General features: G+C 43.8%; 1 protein-coding gene across 2 annotated transcripts in view; it reads left to right on the forward strand.

Annotated features, from left to right (window-relative positions):
- The first annotated feature begins 15,996 nt into the window (after positions 1-15,996).
- The window catches only part of APPL2 (adaptor protein, phosphotyrosine interacting with PH domain and leucine zipper 2), a 40,930-nt gene continuing 31,844 nt past the window's right edge, over positions 15,997-25,082 (forward strand). For both annotated transcript variants that reach the window (XM_075157054.1, XM_075157060.1), the window contains exons 1-2: positions 15,997-17,449; positions 22,466-22,564. In XM_075157054.1, the coding sequence (XP_075013155.1) occupies positions 17,396-17,449; positions 22,466-22,564 (153 nt within the window). In that variant the 5' untranslated portion in view covers positions 15,997-17,395. The remainder of the gene's footprint in view (positions 17,450-22,465; positions 22,565-25,082) is intronic.

The raw sequence follows: 25,082 nt of genomic DNA on the forward strand, positions 1-25,082 counted from the left end.
AACAATGAACAAATAAGGGAGCCAGCTGGACGCACCAGCCAGTGGTACACATTAACATGCAAGAAACTTCAATCTTGGAATATCCTCCAACTTCTCCAGCAAGCAGAGGAGAAGAAGTGGCACAAACTCATTTCCGAAGTGGCATTCGCGGCCTTATAGGGAAGCAAAGAGGATGGAGCTTACACCCCCGGCGGTATCCTTAGTCCAGCTCCTGGCCTGGGCTCGCCGTGCCTAGGACGGCTACTGTTGGAGGCGGTGATCCTAAGGACCATGCGGGCACCAGAAAGCCTCCGGTGCCCGCCGGCGGGCCACATCACCCGCTCTCCCCTGGGCAAGTGGATCAGGCTCGGGAAGGGAAGATGCTCTTGCAGGAGCGCGGGCAGCGATTCCCGCGGCTCGGACCGGCATCCCCCAAAGCGGGGGGATGCAGCCCCGCCAGGAGTGGGTGTGTGCCCGCCGCCGCCCCCCGACCCGCAGCCCCCCGGCAGGGCTGCCCGCAGGGATGCTCACACCGCCGCTCACCCAGCCCGGCCCGACCCGGTCCGGCCCCCGCCGCCCGCCCGCCCGCGCAGCACCGCCGCCGCCGCCGCCGCCGCCCTACCTCGCCCGCCCGCGCCGCTGGCCGTGGAGTTGCCGCAGCCCATGGGCGCTGCCCTGCCCGGCGCTGCGCCCGGCCGTGCGGAGCGGAGCGGTGCGGTGGGGAGCGGCGGCGGGAGGCAGCCGGCGGGCGGGCGGAGCTGGGTGGGAGATAAAGCCGCGGGGACCCCTCCTCCTCCTCCCCTTCCTCCTCCTCCTCCTCCTCCTCCTCTCCCCACCCACCGCCCGGAAAACCGCCGGCCCCGAGCGCCACCGCCCAGCACCAGCACCAGCCCCAGCCCCTCGCTGCGCCTCCCGTCCACCCCCGAGGAAAGCCAGCCCCTGCCTTCCCGGGCTTTCCCCGAGTACCCCCGAGCTGGAGCTGTTAAGCCGGCGGTAAGGTTCGACACAGGCGTAAGCCTGCAGGACCCCTAACGATCCCCACACTCTGGCAGCAAGCTTGGAGCTTCCCCGGGCAGTGAAGATGCCCCTTGCCTCTCGCGTTTCGTGGCAGCTTTGGGACACCCCTCATTCACCGCGGGGGAAACCGTTGTAACCACAGGTGCAGGCTGAGACCCCTACATCTGCTATCAATGACATCCACTTCGCTATTTTAAGCAAATATTTATTGGTTGCTTTCGGTATTTCTCTTCTTATAGAAACATGATGGTGAAACTGGAGACCCACTGGGCTGGTAAGAGCTACAGATGTGCTTTTCCCAATTAACGCCAACAGCACTGAGAAATCTGCAAGATGAGTTTACAAAGTCCGCAAGCAATCTTTTTTATTCAAAGTTTGTATCATTCCCTAAAGAGAATTTTACTTATTTTCTGCTAAACCTTTCTTCCACACAGAGAAGTAAAATACTTCCAAACCTCGATGGCTTACTCTTGCTCAGTCCTCTCAAATGACCAGGGAGCTGAAACCCAATGGATACAATCGGATGCAACCACAAATATTCTAGATAGATAGACATTACTGCTACAACAAATCTGTTTAAGGGCTCAGAAAGACATTTTAGGGGTGTCATATAAACACCACATCACGATTACATGACTGATAACTCTTTACTGCGAAAGGACCAGATACAAAATGCTGCTGCCTGATCTTTCAGTCTGTCCAGAGAAGTGAAAGAAAGACATGATGGTTCTTTTACAGACTTTCCAAAAAGCACATATTAAAAACAAGCAGCTCCATAAGCAGCAGAGTCAACAATGTCCAGTCCCCTATGGATTTATGCCCTGGGGAGGCACTCCTGCATGGGCTCATCGATGTCTAACCAGCCATGAGCACACCTCGAAGCAGGGTGGGCACTTGTAGGATCTGCCTCCTCTGGCTAGCCACCTATTTTCATGACATTTGTAAAAAGTCAGTATTTTCAGGGTCTTTGCCTATACCTTCCTGACAAATTGCCTGAACCCGAAAAATCAGTTCAAAATTTAATAAGGCAGGGCTAACGGGCACATATGCATGGCTACACATCTTCACCACCACCAGCCCCCAAGCACACAGGCAGCATGATTGCATGCGTTTTGCTTCAGAAAAAAAATCTCACAAAGATTCACAGCCACCTTTTTGATGGCCAATTTTCTGAAAATCGCATATAGAAAAATAAATCCTCAGGCTGAGCTTTCAAGTGCCAAGTGTCAGCCCAAAGTGAATTTTAAACGGCCGAGTTAAGAAGGAAGAAAGGGTGCTCGGAAAGCAAGGCTGAAAGACATGCTGCTTAAGATCCCATACAGTTTTCTAATAAAAAACGAAACAAAAAATCCCAGCAACCCTGTGGGATTTCTGTGCACATGGTTTTAATACATAATTTACCTGGGAGGAAGCAGTTGTGGTGAACACAGAAACCGAGCCATCTCCTCACATACTAGGAGAAGCAGCTGGGAGGCAAAAATCCCCTGGAGATGCCTTCACAAGGTGAAGATATGAGACTGGTTCAGAAACCTGCAGTAGTACTAAGGATAACAGAAGGATGCTGTCAGTTCCTTCTAAGTGCTCCCACTCATCTTACAAGTTCAGTGTATCGTACACAAGCTGAGCACCCTGTGTGCACAAACTAAGGGCTGCATTGAGTTCAATAGGGCAAGAAACTTCCAGCACGCCCATCCAAAGCTGGAACTAGTAGCCATTCCAGGGGACTTAGGACAAAGGGAATGTGATATATTCCTCTGTATACTGTCTGGGATTATAATGCGTCAGCCCCTCCTGAACCTTTTAAAAGAAGGGCCCCGAGGCAAACTTTCTCTCTTGGCAGCTGTATTGTAGGTGCCTCGTATTTCAAATGAGAAGACACGCTTTAGTTTCAACTTTACCTGTGTTCTACACTGTCGTGGTTTAACCCCAGCTAGCAACTAAGCCCCACACAGCCGCTCGCTCACTCCCCCCAGTGGGATGGGGGAGAGAATCAGAAGGGTAAAAGTGAGAAAACTCGTGGGTTGAGGTAAAGACAGTTTAATAAGTAAAGCAAAAGCCACGCACGCAAGCGAAGCAAAACAAGGAATTCATTCACTGCTTCCCACCGGCAGGCAGGTGTTCAGCCATTGCCAGGAAAGCAGGGCTCCATCACGCGTAACGGTTACTTGGGAAGACAAATCCCATCACTCCGAACATCCCCCCCTTCCCCCTTCTTCCCCCAGCTTTATATGCTGAGCACGACGTCATATGGTATGGAATATCCCTGTGGTCAGTTGGGGTCGCCTGTCCCGGCTGTGTCCCTTCCCAGCTTCTTGTGCACCCCCAGCCTACTCGCTAGTGGGGTGGTGTGAGAAGCAGAAAAGGCCTTGACCCTGTGTGAGCACTGCTCAGCAAGAATGAAAACATCCCTGTATTATCAGCACTGTTTCCAGCACAAATCCAAAACATAGCCCCATACTAGCTACCATGAAGAAAATTAACTCTATCCCAGCCAAAACCAGCACATTCACAAACTGAGCATTTTACTTTATTACTGAAAATAACTGGTAGCAAAATACAGTCACATAAGCAAGTTAATTAAACGAATGCTTTACAGTAAAGGAATGGAGTCCTCAAAGCAGTATGTTCCCTGCATCAATGAACTTTCGGTATCTGCCATCATGCACCCTGCGTACTCCATCTCCTCTGAGGAAGATTGGGAGATGTATGGATGTGAGCTTCTGTAAGTATTTCAGAAGGTATAATGAGAAAGGACTTTGTTATTCTTTCCCTAAATCAACTTAAAATTTATCCAGCTGGGAAAACAGATTAGTTAACGGGATTATCCAAATCTGAAATTCCAGTGGTTTTCTCTTTTTGGACATTTTTGCTAATCTGAGTGTTTGAAATCCAAACAATCCGTCTGTCAAGCTGGTATGCAGGTCTGTGGAGGATTTTTAAATCCCATAGTTACTTCGGGGTATTAGAAATAGCACTTATTTGTACAAGAATGTATACTTTCCCAAATTCTTTTGTATACAGGCATCCATATAGAAACCTTATTCACCCATGATTTTTTCTAACAAAACACTTGCTTCCAAAGGCTTGTATTTTTGGGTCAACATGCTTTTACATGTCAGTAAACAAAGCCCAATGTATCAAGATATTCAGTTGTTTTTGTTGATATAAAGAGAGGGGAAAAAACAGATCAAGAACTTATTAGTAAAAGCTATCATGATTCCACAACCATCAAAGGTGCCCACTATGTGTCAGTGGGAAATGCTTCAGAATTTTATATACAGAGAAGATCTCTGCATTACTGTGAGCATTTTCAGAAAACCCATTGCATTCTTAACAACAAGCGTTAACAAATTTGATTGGGGGAACAGAAGCCGAATGACAATTATAATAAAACCAATAGGCCACCAAAAAGAAAAAAAAATACAATCCCCCGTGTTTCTATAGTATTTCTTAGCAATGCTTATACTGGGATAGCACTTGATGAACACACCAGTCTGACCCAACTGTGCAAGGTACCACCTGGACATACAATGAATTTCCATCTTTAATGGCAGTCAGAAAGGCAAGAAATAGCTGATGGGTGAGATAACAGAGAAGCCAAAGCAGGAAGCAGTGGGATAGGATTACTGTTAAAAAAAAGGATGTGCCTAACAAGAACATAAAAAAGCAGTATCAGGTCAAAGCAAATATCCACCTTGCTCAGGATCCCGTCTCTGATAGCAGCTGAAAGAACAGAGGAAACGCATATGATACATCCCCCCAAAACTCTCCCATCTTCCAGCATTTGCAGATCATAGACTTCCTCAGACTGACGTGGTTGCTATATATTTAGCAACCCTTAACACATTTCTCTTCTATGAACCTGTCCTGCCCACCCTTGAACCCATGTAAGCCCTCGGCCCCCAAAGCATCCTGTTCCCCTTCTCAGCCACATCTGATCTGAAGAACCTCCTTTTGCTTGCTTTGAGCCTGGCTCCTGCCCGCCTCAGCTGACGGTTTGTTCCTTGTATCAGGATAAACACCGAAGAATCAATCCCCCACTTCACGCCATTCATGATTTTTGTTCTTCATAGTAGAATAAACAGCAAAGAATCAAGATGCCATATCCCCTATCCTAATCTTTAGTTAGCAGCAGCAATGGTAAGCTGTCATTTCCTGGCGGCTCTATCAACAGGTAGTTAAAATACTTTGAAAGAGATTTTCTGTGAAGGGATTTAAAAAAAAACATTCTAGAGACTAAATTCTGCTAGTAATAGCAAGCTTATACAAGAAGCAGTGCAGGGACCCTGCGTGGAGGGAGCAGCCAAACTGCTTTGCCCATCACAGACTTACTGTAATCCATCCAGTGTCCCCGCCCCGCACTCCTTGGTAGCAAGGAGAAAACATGGATAAAGAGCTTTCTACACGATCTCTCCCTCTTCCTTTTTCTGGCTGCCCGGGAGCCCCACGCTCGCTGTGGGAGCTTCTCAGCACCAGCCTCACGCTCCTCTGACCCCTGAGCTGTTCTTGCCACCCCTTGGGCCCACCGCTGAAGTGAGCAGCTCACAGATGGGCCAGCGGCCAGCTGGCCTTACATCATCCACGCAACGTTATTTATCACGGCAACACAGCAGAGAACAGAATCAAACTACAAGAACTTAAAAGAAGAGGAAAAGCGATTTGCCTTTCTCCTTGCAGTGATAGTGGAAAATTGACATGAGTATTTCTTTTAAATCAAAATGATGACTCCTTCTATTTAAAACACAAAATCGAGTAGAATGTATTGTTTTATAATGGTCTGTGGAAGCTGACTTAAAACATCTAAACTCTTCACTTTGAAGAAAAAAAGAGTATTTGTCAAGAACAAGGGTTTTTTTCTTCCTAAGGCAAGAAGATTTTCCTTCATCTATCTGTTCCTGCTCTCATGGAAGTCAAAAATAAAATTCTCACTATCGGGCCAAATCAGACATGTATTGGGACAAAATCACTGACATCCATGAAACTGCAGCATCCTCTAAAACACCTTGCAAGAAATGAACAAGGAACCCACTGGTCAGCCATGGAGAAGGGCAAGCATATCACTAAGTGGAGGGCCAATACATGTTGAACAAATGTGAATATTCAGTTAGCAAGTATGCCAGCTTTACAAAAAATCTTCCCCAAATCTCTGACAGAATGAATAGTAATTAATTTTGCAGTAATTCTTTCTGAATGTGATTATTGTGCATAGTCATGAAAATCGGTTTTGTTTTTAAAAGCTAACAGTCCAGGGCATATGATTCTTAGCTGTTTCACACGGTAGAAATAGAGCTCAGGAGTAAAACTTTCAAAGGTAAGTCCATGGGGAAGAAATAATTAATAATTCAACACTAGTACGTTCACATCAGTGTCACGTCCGTTCCTAAAAATGTCTAGATTTTAGCACACAGACCTGCGTGGAGCTTTTGAAGAATTTGCTCCTGAGCTCAGCTATTACCCACTCCGTGCAAGACTTTTCTTTCAGAGCCATAAGGATGATTCAGTTTTGGGCTGTGAAACCAAGCATTCTCCAAGCTCATGGGTTCCCTGTCTGAGTGAGGATCACTGTATCAGCCTCAGAGATGATTATAGAAGGCATATTTTATCAGTATCCTTAAACAGCTGCATTCGTACCAGTGGCAGTGAAATACAGCTCCAACATCTCCAGCACGTTCAGGCCTAGGAGAATGAATTACCAGCTTTCAAGAAATGGCTACATTTGAGACATCAGAGTCCTCCCTGGGAAAGGCAGAGGAAAACAAGAAAACCTCCCTGGAGATCTTTACCTGAATGCAAATTCTGATCTCCTATGTCTGATTTCTTCAGAATCAGTTAGGTAACTCCCTTGCTTTTTCCCTTTCCAAATACAAATGGAGGATCCCAATGACTTTTAATTAATACAATTCTAAATTTGTGGGCACTTTTTCCATCATTCCCCTCCCTTCCTTTTGAAAAAGATGCTTGGCTTAGTGTTGGTGCATTTGCTGCTACACTCCAAGGTATGTGCCCTTGAAAATAACAAATGGACAAATGCTTACATTGTATATTCAGAAACAGTATGGAATCCTTTCTGTGCCCAGAAGGTTGATATATTTGCTGTATTAGATCCTTCTATTAGAGGATAAATATGTAAAAATACAGGAGATACATAACAGTGCCTTCTACCTCTGAGGTCACTCAACCTTCATTTTACTATCGCTGATAACAGTCAGTCTCCCGAAGCTCTATTTCGGAGGAAAAAAGCATCTTACTCTCTTCCTTTAATATGCTATGCAGACAGAGTAATTTCTTTCCCCTGTCTCTCACTACATAAGTCAATTTGCAAGACACAGCTAAATCAGCTTTTACAAACAAAGAAGGGATCACAAAAATGAAAAGATAAAAAAACGGCAAAATGCTAGAGAAAGGACTTTTATACTGAGATGTCATTGAGATGCCAGTGCAGCAGCGCATCCCTTTGAAACAAAGCATGTGCTTCACTTCAGACATATGCTTAATCCCACTGATGTGTACTTAACACACACTTGCACCATTCGATAAGCCTAAACTAGTACTCAAGTAGTGTAAGCCAACCTGATCTAGATCCCCGAGAGAAAACCCTCCTTGCCTCAGAATTGTATACGAGACCAGGCACGCCTCCCAGGAGATCGTCCTCTGCACGGTATACTGGTCTGCCGCAGGGAGTCCCACACTTTCATTGCAAGAGAGGCCCTTCTGCACACAAGGCTCTTATTTGCTCAGTATCGTGGGAAGATGGCATCCCTGCTTTATTTTCTTTTCATTTTCATGCACTTTTTCAGATGGAAATTCTTCCTCTATTGTTGATATAGATTTTCATGACAGTTTTCCACACATAGTAATTGCTTTTGCCTTAGATTGGTAATGAAGCCAAATAGCACAGTCACTGCCTTGTTTTTGTATGCAGAGTACCTGCAGACTGTAGAAACAGGAGATACACCCTCATGACGAGAAATGTCTTTATCAAATCTGTGTATTTATCCACCTCTGATTATTTAACACCTTATCTTTTGAAAACTTAGGTAGGCTATATATAATTCACTCTGGGTGGGACTTTTGTAACTTGTATGTGCCATTTCATTGAAAAAATGGAATTCTGCTTCAGCAAATACCAGCCAGGTTAAAAAAGAGAAAAACTCTATGTCCATCAAAATAGCACCTACATATGCATTTAATACAAGAGGATGCTAATAATTTTGATTAACTGAAACTTCTGTCATATTAGGCATACGGTAAACAGAAGTTGTTCATACAATTAGCAACATGGAAGCAGTGTGTGTTAGCTTATTCAAAAAAGACACCCACGTATGCCAATTACATTATTTTGCATTGACTGACAAAGAGTATGTTTTTAACACTGAATTTTAATTAGAATGTGATTTTTGACAGATAAAATACTAATAATTTTTAAGTGCTTAGAGAAGGCTTTTGTATACATAATTTGAAATATTTGTAAGAGCAGAGTATTTGTACACATGAAATAAAACAAACTGTAAGCAATCAGTATGTGTAGTTACATAATGTTCTCATAGGAGACATCACTTTAGCACCTATATAAAGGTGACAATCTCCTCTCACTTACATTAATAAAGATGAAGCAATTCACCCTTGTTCTAACATGAAGTCAGCTTCTGGATCCACAAGTAGGGGCAAATGGTAGAGAGAGACACAGAAACGGACAGAGTTCGGGAATCTCTGCATTAAACACTTTATCTATTTTCATTCATTCCAGGTTTTACAACATAATCGAGGCAACACACCAAAACCCAAGAGCAGCTGTTCCTCAATATATCCCTGGAATTACTCCCAAAACACTAGTATTTTGTTTACTAGTATTTGCATCTGTAAATGTGTCCAAAAATCATGACTCTCTTAAAAGGCATGGGATTGCATAAAAATTATGAATTTAGCTTAAAAGAATTGCTTCTTTGATTTCTGATTAGTGAGCATTTAGGTTTTGAGAACTTGCGTTTGCTCTTTCCTCCACAATGATAAGGATTAATCCTTTTCCAGCAAAACCAAAATCTCTCTCATCTCGTAACCAGAAGCACACGTCGCTCGGGGAAGCGCTGACAGGGAGATGACAGCCCTGGTAGCCCCTCACAGCAAACCTGCCCCAGAAGGCTGTGACATGGTGAAACCACGTGCCAGCAGCACCGATCCAAATGTACAACAGTGGAAATGAGAAGAGAGCTGGACTCAAACCTAACAATAACCAGAGCACTTATTTGAAACCAAGCCGCTCTTTCTCAATTTAGTTTTCAAAGGACTGAACATTGCTCCATTTGGCAATGCTACGACACAGTGTAAATCAAATGTAACAAGACCTCTGAAGTACTGTATGCTCAAGCAGTTCTGTTCAGGCAAGGGCTGAAAAATTCTGCAGACTTTTCTTTTGTCATAGATTTCTTTCAAAGCAATTAAGTTAGTTTAAATGCTGACAAGAACATTTTCCATTGCATTATTATTCATGTTCTCCCAGTCACGGATATACATTGGTGTTCTGCTTGGGGCTTTTTTCTTTTTGCTATTTCATACAGGTTTGATTTGAGAGGGTGAAAAACTAATTAGGAACCATTGGTCCCCCCTAAGAAAAACTGATGTATATTATTAGGTCCTAGTGACTCTGTCTGCTGTACATGTTGTCGCTTTATGGTTTTCACAAAGAGAGATGCTTGCTGACCTAGGATCTTGTCAGCACTTATGTTTACAGAGTATTTAAAGATAATGACTGTATGTTACCCTTGAACTAAATGTTCTGTTCTTAAAAAGTGAAAGAAAAACAAAGACAAGCAATGTGTTACCATAAATGAATTTGAAAGAACTGGAAAACTATTTACTGATCCAGCCAACATTTATATGCCTGATTAATCTCCAGGAATTTGACAGGCTAAACACAAGTTTCTATGTTTGCAGGACTGGAGCCAGGTAGTCAAGTGCACAGGTAACATACGGCATCGTTACAGGCGTTGCAAAACACCTGCCTGCATGGCAAAGCTCCTGGCGGAAAGCAAATGGGCAGGGCAGCTTCTCCGCTGCAAGGCAAACTCTGGAGAAGTTGACGTGAGGTGCTCGAACAGTCACATAAGGTGGGCAGTTTGTAGCCAGCAAGCTGCCCGCAGCCTGGTGAGATAATTCATCTTGCTTGTACCTTGCTCACAGTGGCCTTTATCCTGGGAAAAAACTGAGAGAGGTTTGCCGACTGCAAGAATTATTTTGCTAACAGCGGCAGTCTGGCCCTGCTGCCAGCCTTCCTAGGGGCCATGCTCTGCAGCCTTCCTAGGGGCTGTGCTCTCACCCGTGTTGTAAGACCAGCACATCTCTGACAAAACCGTCTAAGAGCTACAACACTATGAAAGGTAATAACAATATGTGGCTTGCAACCTCCACTAATAATCATTCAATTCTGCTCGCTTTGTATTCCTGACTGGCCCCCACGAAAGTAAGCCACCAGCATGCCAGGGTGACGATCCTGCCACCAGCAGCAATGATGGATGGAGCATCTCAGTGCACATGCTGCGCAGCTCTGGCTTTCTGGCAAGCCCTGCATTTGCAACAGTAGGTCCAGTCATATGACAGGAAAGGGTTTCCAGTATTTGACTTTCTCCAGACAGCAGAATAACTTCTAAGTGGCCGCCACAGGAAGAAAAATTGGAAACATCTGATCTCACAAAGCTGGAAGCTTCGGAGCACTGTGGAGGAACACACAGCTCGGTGAGATGGTTCCTGCTGAGCTAGATTGGGGGTGTCCAAACCTTCTGCCTGGGCAGCAATGCAGCAGTGTATTTTCCTGGTATGCCAGCACTTGCTTGCGTACGCATGTTCGTGATGCTGCCTTGGCAGCCTGCCCGGAGGAGTCACTCCCCTTCAGGAAACAAACAGATTGTGATATCAGTGCCCATTTGGGCGCTGCCTAGTTTCCTTATTGCTTTCTGTATCATCCTCTGGGTTTTCTGCTGTTTCTCTAAAAACACAAAATGACACCCTGTTGCACCACCTCGTCCTCCTCTGCCTTTGCCTTGGGCAGCGCAAGCAGGCTCCGCTCAAGGGCGAAGCAACCGGGAGAGCCTTTTGGGGCCTCTGTAGTCTGCAGTAGCCTTGGTTATGGACCAGGACCCCCTTGTGCTACGCTATGTACGCAGAACAAAAAGAGCCCAAACAGCAAGCAGGAAGGCCAAAAGGGATATAATAATGCTAGTAGACTTCCGTGGACTTCTAATAGGCCTTAGGATATGTTCTGCTATGTGTAAGTGTTACGACTTTATTGTTCAGCTTTTTTAGCCTAAGCAGCCATAGAAAGATGCCAAGGGAAGGTGAATCAAACAGAGTAATCAGAGTTAAGACAACATGAACTTTTCAATTCTGCTTTCAGAAGGAAACACAAGAGTGCAGGACCTGGTTGGTTCAGGTGATGTCATGACAAAAAAAGTGAAACTAAAAGCTGGCTTTAGACACAGTGACAACATCCTTCTGATATTTGTATTAATGTTGTATTTTAAAGACTACGGAAGAAGGGCTCTGAGTCAGTGTTCCCTCTGACACTAAATTGACAGTCCTACCTGCAGATCCAACCTGCATTTGCAACATGGTATTCTGACCTTTGGTAACCTTTATACCTAACAGGTTACTTATTAGTATTTCATAAAACAATTATATGCCAGGCATTAGATGTCTCTTATTTTAATCTACAGAATCATACCACATGTGCATTTCTTTGACAAAGCACTTGTATTATTCTTGCTGTCACTTGCTGTATTTCACAGTAAGATTTTTCGCTATACCTCAGATACCCCCGAACTCCATTGGACCATCACCTGAAATAGGAGAAGTGTCTGCTAAGTTAGGGAACAAAACACATAACAAAAAGCACAGCTAAAAGGAGAAAGGAGCCTGTATCTTAGCATTTGCCCAAGCACTGCAAAAACTGTGGACAAAAGGTGATAACATTAGCTTAAAATATTTCAATACTTCTCCCTACTAACGAATCACCCATTCTCTGCTTGCTCCTGTTCCGTGCAAGACAAATGCAAACTATTAAATCAGATGCCCTTCATCAGGCCGGCTCCCAAGCAAAGAGTCGTGGCAGCATCACCAGAGGCCAGGCACCGCAGGGCAGAGGCAGGCATGGGGGAAGTGGTGGCAATACCTCTAGCCGGTATTGTCATCAGACACTCCGGCTTTTGAAACCATATTCTTATTCTGGATCTGGATGGAGGCTGCTGCTGTACTTGGTTACATGAGGGAACTTAATTGTCCTTAAATTACGTGAAATTAAAGATGGCAGTTACACCCTTCACCTTCAAAGAGATTTTAATTCGATCCATCCCATTAGCCAGTACATCTGTACATACCCATTTTGGCAAATTACTAATGTGTTTAATGGAAATAAACAAAGCCATGTGTTTCACGTTAAAACAAAGAGCATGAGATCTTGGTTACATGGCAATTAATAATTTCAATGGAATTTTATTTCAGCCTGGTATTATCTTGTGGGTCATACAAAATCACAAGATACTCTTTCTCTATGTGTCCAAGAGTTCTCCTGTACATTAGATGCCCTATTATTAATTTAACCAGTAATTTATTCAGATACTATTAAAAAATTGTTTTGGGATGCTTCTGGTAGTGAGAGTAGTGAGAGTCTTTTTCAAATCTTTCACTTGTAAAGAATTCATTTGAAGCAATTTATTGCTACTATCACTTAATATACCTCCTATATTTATGCAGGACAGCTGCACAACTTAGGGTAAATTATTACACCTCTAAAAGTCATCTGTAGTTCAAAGATTTCTTTGTTATTGAGCACGAAGAAGAGTAAGATTAGACACTGTGTTAAATGCACAAATAGACTCAGCTGACTTAGCAAACATGTGACTAGCACACTACTGCTCAGAAATTTCTTGTAAAGTATAAGGTATGAAGCCAAAAAGGAAGTATAACACAATATGTTCTTTAAAGTTATAATGGAACAGATGAGAAAGAAAACACAATGCAATATGACTTACTCTGTAACTAGTCTAACCAGAAAAAATAGTCAGCTCTCCATTAATACTGGGTGGATTATCAAATTTGGAAATACATTATGCTAAGGATGCACAACAGCTGCCTTGTTTCCAAACAGGCCAATTAAAGCTGGCAGGGCTTATTAACTCACGCACAGCACCATCCAGGTCCAGCACTGCTGCTCCCCGCCCCAGGCTGGCGCTGGGCAGTTAGGTGGAAAAGCACTTGGGCAAAGTTGGAAGCATGGCACTGAGACCCTCCAGTCCTGCAGAAAGACATCTCACGCTGCGGTCCCTTCTGTCACATCAGCAAAAGCAGGCTGGAGAGGACCATACTTGACTTGCTGGTTACCAAGGGATATTCCTGACCAGCCTCAAACAGGAACAAGACTGTCACACGTAAAACCCCAAATTCAAGCTTGAAGATGCACTAATTTCTGCGAAACTACAGCAGTACTGGAAGATTTTACATCACTTTGCCAAGAGATTTATATAGCAGACAAACCTCGAGCTTACAGATCAATACAAACTTTCTTCTTCTTTCCTTTAAAATTGTTCGTTCTCTCAACTATGAGATTTTTGGTCTACATTCAGGCTTTTGCTAGACGGAACCACCACTGTTTCTTAGAAACAGTACAATTAGTTCACGTAATGAATTACTTCATACTCAACACTCAATTATTTATTGATTTTATTTGATACTCTTAATTCTTATTAGTTTTATAAGCAGTATGTATCAACTTCATTTTGGCCACTCCAGGGTTTTTACCTTAAGTTTTCACCTTCTAAGAGGCATTTATCTTAACATAATCAAGTCATCTATAGGTTACAGAATACGCACATAAGAATTAATTGGACTGCTTACTGGAAGTGTTCTCCAGCTCAGTTCATACTGCCGTGAGCGGTTTTTTGAACATTGAGGTGATTGATTCTAGGTACTGTGTCTGCTGTTTCCCTATTCTCTTTCCGTATGTTCAATGTTCCCATTAAATTTGACTTTGAAGAATAGCTATGGGAGTGCTTTTCACTAGCAAGATTTTTTGTAGTAACCGAGTATTGCATTCGATACCCGGATTTAAAAGACAGGAGCTAAAGTGCTGTTAGTCCACTGCTAGCACTGCCCTGTGCAGTGAGCAGCTCCTGGACCACACGACAAGATAAATGCCATGCCACTTCTCTTCCAGAAGGGGACAAAATACAGTGCAATGTAAAGCTGCTGAGACAGCTCTGAAGAAGCCGGCTTGGGTAGCAGATGCAGCATAGGTACCGCAGAGTGCCCCAGAAGCGTGCCACCTGGAGCTGAGCTGGCCAGCCTGCTTCCAGTGCGCTGCCTCGCCTGGCAGCCCAGCACTGCAGCACTGGTGCTGTGCACAGAAACCCATGAAACCCAGAAATGGCGTCTTCTCGTGTCAAAGGCTTAGACACCCCCTACCCAAAGGTCTGCGTATACACAAAGGTACCTAATTTTTTAATAATATCACTACTGTTGTATAAATAATTTGTTGAAATGTTTGGGGGTAGTACTATGGGTTATTTTAATTATTTTAGAAACATTATTTGGAGCTACCAAGACTAAAGAATAGTTCTTGAGACCTCATAAAACTAGGTGACTGGGAAATTAATCGCAATTATCAGTAATCCAAGGAAAAAGTAATTTCAGTTATTAATAGGCAAGATTTTTTTTTCAAATTCAAAAACACCTGGACTGTGTTGGGAAAGTTCAATAACTATAAATAAGCAATCCACCAAGTTTATAGCTGTGTAATGAATGATGCAAAAAAGAATGACAGATAGTAAAAGCGTTACTGAAGTGCTTTTTGTTTTATTTAAATAAAACTAGTAGAACCTGTTCTGGAAATAGCTATCCTCAAGTTTGGAATGACAACAGGCTTCCACTCTTGAACCTTAGACTAAACAAAGCCATCAAGAGGAACAAGATAAGACCTTAAAGGTTATAGCTCTGGGAAGACACAAACCACACCAATATTTTCTTGGTGAAGGAAATACTTCAACCCAATGGGGAAGAGCTGTTGCTGAACTATTTCAAGACTAGAGGGGCAAAAAAAAGGGCGGAGTTATATCAGAAATATTTAGGAAATATTCAAAAATGCCCTGAAGCTACTTTAACAGACACAGAAAATCTGATAAAACATGGTCTTCTCTTCCTCAGTGAATTTCAAATGTTTTCAAAATCGCTGAAGAAAGAAAAATAAGACTTTAACAAAGTCTTAAACAAAAATTGGCTCAGAAGTGGTCATGGATTCTTAAGTCTAGTATCTAACAAGTGCCTCATTTCATATTCTGTAGGCAAAAAAAATTTCTCTGACCTCTTTCCACCACTCTAAAATTCTCTGAAACAACATTATGATGATAAAGCCATATCTATTTTTGTTTTCTCATTATGTAAATATATACTGTCATACTTGGTATTTTTGGTATTAGCTAGTGATTTTTATTATGGTTCAGTGTCTTTATTCAGGCAGGAAAAGTGGACTGAACGTGAGAACTCTGTTCTTACTCAAGGGCCTGGAACAGGGAGTCCAGCTTCAGGACCAGTGGAGCACAGTCATACCAAGACAGGCTTGGCACATTGGGTTAAAGGTCCTATCACGAGCTTCAGAAGCAATACCAATCAATGTCCGACCACAGAAATATCTTTGCCAAAATTACAGGGTTCAATGGTCATTTCTCATACATAATTAAAGCAAACAATCATCCAGCTGATCTGCAAAACTCTCCTGAGGCCACCTGCTTGTGTACAGTCTTTTAATTAGCAAAGGAAGTCTGTATTAGCAGTCATCTTTCTTCCCATATAAAATGTTCACTATTGTTTAAGAATGACAGAAGTGGAAAAATCCTCTGCCATTTAGATGCAAAGAGCAGGCACTTATCAGAATGGCAAAGCAGGCCAATGCTAATGTTTGTAGTTCTTTTACAACTCAAGCTGCATTTTTTTTTAAATTATTTTTCTTCTTTTAGAAGAGGGCAGCAACATGAGTTATCTGAAGACTGTGAGATTTCTTCTAAGACGATTAACATCTTACCATTTTACAGCCAATATTTTTGTTTGCATATTCTGTTTTAATTGGCAGGATTCTTCCTGAACTCTTCAGAAATGTTTTTTTCTTAAATGGGATGCTGGTTTTGCGTATTTCCATTTTTGCTTCAAGCCACACTGGAACAACAAAAGCTACAGGTGACAAGCACAGAGCAACTGATCTGCAGGTAAGTAACTCTGGACTTCTAGAGAAACTGAGGCATCCAAAAGCACTGGACACCCTTCAAAACCATGAACATAATGAAATACCCATGGATCAAGCAAGACTCTGCTTACTTTGAAAACATTAGCTTTGTTCAACTAAGCATCTGATTTAATGTCCAAGTGCTGAACTTAGCCAATGCAATTAAAACAGCAGTGAGATGGTAATAAAAACATGGCTTTGTATATGAAGGACCAGTAACTTAAAATGCATCCCTTCTAACCCCCAAGTGTAGGGATATGGCTGAGTGGGGATTGACCCGCCTGGAGCACTTTGTGGTCCCACAGTTTCACTTGCAGAGCTGTCCGTAAACAGGAACGAATGCAGGTGCCACAAATGACGGCCATTCATAAGCACGCCTATCTGAGCCTGCGGCTGCACTGGTCCCAGAAAATGGTCGAGGCCCTGGGGTGCTTCTCTGAGCCACCCGGGGCTCCGGCAAGCTGGCTGACCCTGCTGGCAGCCCCCAGCCCTGCGGTGCCCCTGAGGTGAGCCGGGACGCCCCGAGGGACACAGCAAAGGGCTCACCCACAGCTGGAGGTCCTCAAGCCCCACAAGCCTAGCTGGAGGATGTGATCTTCCCCTCATTTCCATCATACCGACGCACCCTCATACCCAGGGAGCTTTCCCTCAGCTGAGGCGGGGATCCCATAACCCCACTGCATCCCCCTTCCCGCCACCCTACTGTCCAGGGGATGGAGCCACGAGTAGGGCTGCGGCAAGCCATTTCAGCCCCTGCTGCCCGCAGCTGGGGAAGCGGTGAACGGCCGCCCTCCATCTGGGGCCTCGTCCCCACAGGCGAGGCCGCACGGCGCCGGCCAGGCCCGAGGAGTTAATGGCGGCAGGAAGCCACCCCCCGCCTGCCGCGCTGCCTCCTGCCGCCGGCCCTCCCCGTGACTCGCTTCCTCCGGCGGACGGGAACTGGGAGGAGTGAGCGGCCCCGGGCTGCCGCCCCCACCCCGCCAGCGGAGCCAGCCAGCTGCCTGCCCCGCTGCCCGCGGAGAGCCGCGGCCGCCCCCGCGGGGAGGGACGCGGCCGAGCCCCGCCGCCGGGGCGTGCCAGCGGGCGTCCGCCTCCGCCGCGCACCCAGCTGCCTGCGCCCAGCCACGCCGCAGCGCCAACATGCCCGCCGTCGATAAACTCCTCCTGGAAGAGGCTTTGCAGGACAGCCCACAGGTAGCGGCCCGCTGCCAGGGGGGAAGCTGGGGCGGGGGGCGCAGCCGCGCTGCGGCCGCTGCTGGGGGAGAGCTCGGCCGCCCGCCGGTGTGACGCACCTGAGCTGGCGGTGCCGGCGGGCAGCCCGCTGGGTCCGGCTGGGGCGGTGGGGGTTTGACACCTCGAGAGGGCTGAGGAGCAGCCGTCCCGCGGCGGGGAGAGGGGTGTCAACAGGAGGGCAGGGCGGTGGGGCGGCAGGGCGGGCTCCCGACGGGCCTTTTTCAGCCAGTGCTGAAAGTGGGTCAGGGTGACTTCGCCTGTCGGAGCCGTCGGGGAGCAGGGATGCTGTGAAGCAGGTAAACAGCACCCGTGTGGCGTCGGGGGAAGGCTTTGGCCTCCTATGGGGCATGTCAGGGAAAACAGGCTGCGTCAGCTCCTGGGGGCCTCTGGAGAAGAGGGCTGCACCCCAGCGTGGGGGCGCAGGGAGTGAGGAGGTCGGGGCATGGCGCCCTTTCTCCTCACCTCCCTCAGAGTAACCCGTCCTTTGGCTTTTTCCTCACCCTGTCCCACCTGGGTGTGCGCTGGCTGGCTGTAAGGTTGCCCTGAAGAGGTGAGGCGTGTTGGGGAAGGAGAGGTGGGCATGGCTTGGTGCCCTGGCTTCCTCCGACGTCCCTGAGAGAAAGGGAGACTTAGGCGCTGTGAGTCACCTGGCCGCGGTGACAAAAGTGGGCTGAAGGAATGTCACCGCCGGCATGCCTGCTCCTCCCCGCTCGTGGTGAGGGATCCTAAGGGTGGTAGTTCAGAGACAGGGGCTTCCCATGAGGATAGATGAGGTGAGGTGGATCCCACCCAAGATGACCTCCTTCTGAGGGAGTCCGAGAAACGAGGACAGGCAGTTGCTGCCCTTTCCTTCCCAACCCCTGCAGGCAGGGGAGGACATTTCTCCCCTCACCACTCTGCTACGCCCAGTGTAGCGCCCTGTGCCCCAGTGCTGGGAGCCATGATGGAACACAGCTACAGAAGTGACCCCTGAGGACCGTGGAAACCCCACAGCGAAGAACACGCCATATTGTGATGTTTTGGGGGGCCAGAGAGGTGTGAGGCCTCAAGAGCAGGGAAAGGAGGATGGAAGGAGGGAAGTTCGGGTGGAAGAGAGAGGTAAGGGGAAGGGGAAAGAATGGAAATTTCACAGAGGGGTGGGGAAGGTGCACATGAGGACAAAGTGTGGTGCAGACAGAGATACAAAAGTAATTGGTGAAGCAGCAAAGAAGAAGGAAGGGCAGGGTGGATTAGCATGGATCCTCCTCCCAAGTAGCCCTGTGTAGTAATCCTAACTCATCTGCTGATGGATCAGGAGGAGGAATGAATAGGTAAGCTGTGGAGCAGATTGCTGAAAGGTGTTATGGAGTCTGTCATGAGACGTTTTGAAGGAAAGATTGGACATCCACCTGTCAGGACTTAATGAGTCTCGGAGCTCATCTTGATCACCTCTTCTTATCCTGTTTTTCTGTGATTCTATGAAATCCCATCCTAGTAAGAATGATTTTCATGATCTGTTTGATATGGCGTATGTGGAATCTCCATCCTTGGAGATTTTCAAAACTTAACTGGAAAAAGTGTTCAGTAACCTGAGGTAATGTCAGTCAGCCCTTCTTTGAGCAGGGGTTTGGATAAAATGACCTGCAGAGTTCCTTGCTGGCCTGAACTGTTCTGTGTTCCACAGTTTACCAAAGTGTGCTAGATTTATTATGAGCAGTTGTTAACATTTTTTAGTATTAACCTCCCCACTGCATTCTGGAGCTGAAGAACTTGACACACAGGACAAGTGAACTCATTTACCTCCTCAGTCAACACTTCCTTCAATGATTAAAAATGTAACACTGACTGAAAGCAGCCGAACAATGCACTGAATTGAATTTGGAGGTCTTCATCTTTCTTCTGACCTGAAATGAAGGCTGCTAACATCTCCTTTGCAATTACTGGAAATACCAGCCTGTGCATAAACCTGAGTATTTGCAGGATGTTTTGACTTGATTTGGTCATTATGTTTTGTTCAAGTCCTACAACTTTGGGAGGGAGGGGCATTGTTTAATTTTTATAATGGCCCAGTGTTGCTAAAATCTATTTTTTCATTGAAGGAAACAGGGGTTTTTTCAGTCTTTCACATTTTTTTTTCCTTGGGGAGAGCTTTAGATTCACAGTGCAACAGGGTCCCTCTGTGAGCTGGGTGCTACAAAATCAAAGCAAAAAGGCAGTCTCTGTCCCACAGAACTTATAGCATGGCAGTTTATGGGATCATTGAGTTCTGTGTAAAGTGACCTGATTGTCCTCTGCCCTGTGCAATCACTTACAGCAATGCAAAGGAATGGTAAAATGAGGATATAACCTCACTTTGTATAAACTGTGTGAAGTATGTAAATTATGTGCAAGACAGAAGAGAATTAGGCCAAAGTTATTTCTTCATCAGTTTTCTGAAACTTGATTTGTCTTTCCCCAACAATATCATACTTTTGTCTTGATTTGTCTCCAAGCACTGGCTGGAAAAGGCCATAAGAAGTGTCTTAATTTTGAAGTGTTTGGCCACAAAATAGAAGAGGAGTATACATAAGCAGTCATGCTAAAACCAAGGGAAAATACTTACATGAAAGTAGAATTTTTTTTCCTATGTTTCCAGAAGCCGAGATAATGGTGCTATTAATGAGGCCTCCTAAATGTTAGCTTAATAGTTGGATTACTGGTTTATTTCAGCAGCATTAGCTATTGGCTATTCCAGAATTTGTCAAGACAGCAACAATGAAAACATACACATGCTGGTATTTTGTTGCAGTGATTTAAAATGGTGTTCTTAAATATAAAAGTTTCCAAGAATAACTTCCAAACTGCTTGAATCACTTATTGTTTTTATTATTTTTGAATAATGTGCTATTAACTCGGGCCAAGACTTTCAGAAATTATTTCCAGAGCTGTTCTACCTGAACCTATATTTAGACATCTGAAAAACTGAACCTGCAAAAATTCCGTAAGATTTAGGGATGTAGCTGACATTCCTGTGTTTGGAAATCTTTTCCAGCATGCAGAAACGTGTGATTTGTAGCCTACTTCAGGCAATTTCTTTATAACTTTTTAATCTTGGCTTGAGATTTGTCTTGATAAATGTTGTGTCAAGTTTTATCATTTTTACCTTCCCTAGATTTATTTTTTAACCATCTTCATACCCTGTCCACTTCATGTGCCATTGCAACACAAAACAAGGAAGATGAGCACTGTATAGATAGAAGATAGTTTGTTGACATCAGTTTTGCTTGTTTTAATGCATCATTGAAGATAAAACATTTACAACCAGATATTTTTGAAAAGCAATATGTTTTCAATTACTGAAATAATAGCTTAGTGTGGAAAACTCTCAAAATCATGCCACTGTCCTTGTAGGGAAGTTTTGCACAAAGGTCCTTTGTAAGTTTGGGTTCTTGGTATCCATTTCATTGACTTGGCCTTCTCTCCATTCTTTGGTTTTTATGTTGTCTTTATTTGAAAACAGTACTTTGTATTACGTATCTCCTTACATGCTAAGATCTCAAACTAGTTTCCCAAATACATTGATTTCTCTAAGGTAGGAAGTATTATAGCAGCTTAGCACGTTAGCTGACTGAAATGTTGAGAGCTTTAGAATTACTCAAAGTATAGAAGTACTCCCATGCAATGTCTAGAACAGAACCTAAGGACTGACTCCCAAGTCATGTGCTTTAACTGCCGAGCAATTCTAATTTCTGGCTTAGATGCTTCTCGAGAGAGTACATGATAGTTAATCTTAGGCTAGGGTTCTTGAAGGATGCTGATTTTGAGTTTTTCAGGACAAACATAAAGTCTGGGCAGAGAGTTTTGCAGAGAAGAATAATGCCTTGGTGAAGTTCATGTGCCTTCTGTTAAAACAGTGGAGCAACTTAGAACTATCTTAAATCTTTGAAATAATTTCCCAGATTCGAACCTGGATACTTCAGGTACGTTAGAGATTCCTGTAATAGGAGGATAGATAAAGCACTTGCTCTGTTACAGGACTGATGTGATTATGAAGGTACCTGGAGTTTACGCGTGCCTCTCACATAAGCAGATGAAACTAATTAATGTCATATAAATTAGCTGTACAGATGGAAAGACATTGCCAGTTAGCATCAAATAGATTGGATTTACTGAAGTTAAGACTAAGGATGGATCATGACTTTGTTAAAGGGGTAGCCTTCCCTCTTTCATTATTATCTTGATCTAGCAAATTCTGGAGCTCGGCATTATTCTGAGATATCTTTGTTTCCCATCTTTGGAGCTGTGTCAGCAACATAATTCTTTGTTCCTGATGATTCCACGAAAACAAACCAAGGGAATTCATGTCTTTAAGTTAACATAAGTCATTATGCTCTTTTTTCCCCCCCATTTGCTGACAAGGATGAGCTAGCAGAATGGAGAAAGTACCGGGTATCTCTGAGTGGGTGTATACTTCTCTGCCTGTTGTTGTAGATGAACACTCAGTTGTTTGGTCCCATTACGTCAGCTAGCTTTGGCAGTGGCCCTTTAAGAGTTGCTCAAGACAGTTGAGAGTGAATAATACTCTGTAAATTATCTCATGGAAAGGGGTGCTTTTAATGCAGTCTGACATTAGAGAAGTAAGGTGAGCAAGCAGTGGTGTTTGACCCAGAATCCTTAACGTAGTTTGGATTACTGTAGTCAGCAGGCAGATATTCAGGATTTTTTACATTCCTGATTATGTTGGAAGGAATGTCTATTAGTTAGAGCAAGAGACTGGGAATCAGGTTTTGGCCATAGCGTTTTATCACTTCACTTCTTCATGCCTCAGTTTACCTATCCGTGATAAAAGACTAATTTCTACCTGTTCTGAAATTCTGAATAAAAAGAATCATGCAAAGTTAAAGGCTTATTGTTTCTGATTGATTTGTATTTTTTGCTACCATCTATTTAGTCGTTTATGATTTTTTTTAATATTTTCACTTGTGACTAAAACCTTTTGCTTTTTTTCTTTCATTGAAGACTCGGTCTTTGCTCAGTGTGTTTGAAGAAGATGCAGGAACCCTTACTGAATATACAAACCAGTTGCTTCAGGCAATGCAACGAGTCTATGGTGCTCAGGTAATTTTTAATTTGTGTTTCTTTTGTTCGATGTGCAGTAGAAGATAAATTGCTATTACGATGCTGTTATTTACATGAAAGTTGCCAAGTACCTGCACCTCTTGTGGTTTAAGAGGAGTTGTGGGTGTTTTCCATCTGATATCTCAGCCCCTTCCCGCCTTGATGTTCAGAAAAGTCATATGCGTGAAAAAAATCTTATCTGCTTTGTCTGTCTCCAAACAATTAATATAAGAAAAATTGTGGTATGTCCTTGCCTTATGGTACATTGGAAGGCCTGCCTTGACAAAAATGCTTGCCTAAATGTAGACACAATACACAGGTAGATATTCACACTGACTTTAGGCATCTAACTTAGATGCTGAGACTCACCATTTGGAAGGAACTGTCTGTGTCCATTGATTACAGAGAGAATGTACACTTTCAGTAATACTGAAGTTGAGTACCTAAAATAGTCACTGTGAAAAATATGGGAGCAGGAGCAGGAAAAAAAAACACTTTCTAAAGCACTTACATGACCTAGATGACTAAATCCCTATGAAAGTAAAATTTGTAAGGTAAATCATATCCAGTGCTTTGGAAAATATTATTATAAATCTGAGTGATTTTCAGTGAAGCTAGCATTCCCTTGTGCATAAAACTAGATATTTCAAAATACCATATCTAGGTCTTTAAAGACATACACAGTATCTCATGGAACGTTTGCAAGTATTTATGTAGGTTAGATACCTGAATTCCTTAGAAACAATAGCTTTTCTATTCTTAAACCAGTAAATTGGAGGACACAGAGAGATGAGGAGAATGGGGGTATTTTGAATTTACTGGAAGACTGAGTGCCTGATTCTTACGTTATCAGGAATCAGTTCAGCTATAAAACTACTACAAGTGTATGTCCCTTTGGTGGGATTGCTCTTTTGGGTGACTGATAGTATGACTTGGAAGAAAGATCCGTCTGCCCAGGATCTAGCTATCTACACCTGGAATATCCAGCTTTGGAGAGCTTCAGAGTCTTCATGTCCTGGATCCTGTGCAAATGCAGAGCAATCAGAGCCTTACAGGACAGCTCAGATACTTAGAATACAGCATATAGCCAGGGGCTGGAGAGATGACATGAAATCAGCACTGAAAGTCAGTGACGGGCATTTTCGTAGAGTCACTGAGCTTTAAGAGTGGCAAGAGTGTGGGCACGTTGGATGGTAGAAATCTGAGACCAAAGAGCAGGTAGGATTGAAATAGGTGAAAGAAGGAAATCAGAGGATAAATATGGCTTGATGATTAAGTGTCCAGCTTGTGGACTACATGTCCCTTTGCCTGGCTGGTGCCTTTTTCGGATGGCACTTTAGGAAGTGGTTACTCTGGCCTGTGATTCATGAAAAAGTGCTTTGTCTGCTTTTGTTTGCCTCTTCCTTTCCATCTCAGTTTTCAGCCTTCTCCATTTCTGTTGCCCCACAGTTATGACATTTCCTCTTTCTTCTTACTGTCTCAGCGCATTTACCCATTTGTACTTTGCAGTGCTACTGAATCTACTTCGTTTTCCCAGCACTTCTTGGCCACTTTCTTCCTGCACGCTTCCTCTTTAGTTTGATCTAAATATTCAGTCACTTGTGAATATTGGATGTGTTCCTTGAAATACCTCATCGGATGTTTGATGCCATTTTGAGATGGCAGGTGCATAGCAGTTGTTTAAAGTCAAGCTTTGTGAGGATGTGGAGGACTACCTACACTACTACTACGCTACCATTGACTTAGGAAAATTCAGGTTTAATGGCCAGTGTTAGGGACTTTACCAAGGACATTGGCTCAACATTTAGTGTTCTTAGTGTTGCTGCTTCTGCCATTTAATTCCTTGGGAATCACTGTGTGTTGTGATTTCAGTTTGGGTTTGTGTTCTTGGGATCCAGTAGTGGCAAAAAAACGACATTGCAGTGACAAGAAAGCATAAGAAGATCATATTAATTATATAAGTAGAAAAGAAAACTGAAACTTTTTGTATTTTTTATTCTATATACGCTTTAAAAAGTCTTGATATTTTTGCATGAGACCTAAAACAACACACTAAAATTGGGGCAAAATTCTGGTTTTTAAATAAAAAATAATGGAAATAAATAATTCAGCCATATCTGGTGGTTAATTCTCAAGAGAATGTTAGTGTTTTATAGGCTAATGTTGATTTCTGACTAGTTTTACTGAGCTTTGCAAATATCAAAATATCCTTTTAAGGAACTGCTCCTGAATATTTCAAAGGAAGACATGCTTTCTGACTGAACTTGCCCTCAGTTTTTGAGAGGCATACCCTTATTGCAAAACTTTATGATTGCAGTTGCCGTAGAAAGAGAAGTGCAATGCCGAATTGCCCGCTAAACATGAATGAACAGTTAAGAAAAATCTATGTGTAGTATTTCTTTGCTGCCTAATCACAACTTGAGAGAAAATCAAGTTTTGCTGATGCGTTGTTAGGAGACACATTCTCTGGGCCTCACTAGCAGCGTATTAGGAAGTGCTACCAACACTTTGCATTTTG

This window comes from Calonectris borealis, chromosome 1 (genome assembly GCF_964195595.1).
Source record: "Calonectris borealis chromosome 1, bCalBor7.hap1.2, whole genome shotgun sequence".
Lineage (NCBI taxonomy): Eukaryota > Metazoa > Chordata > Aves > Procellariiformes > Procellariidae > Calonectris > Calonectris borealis.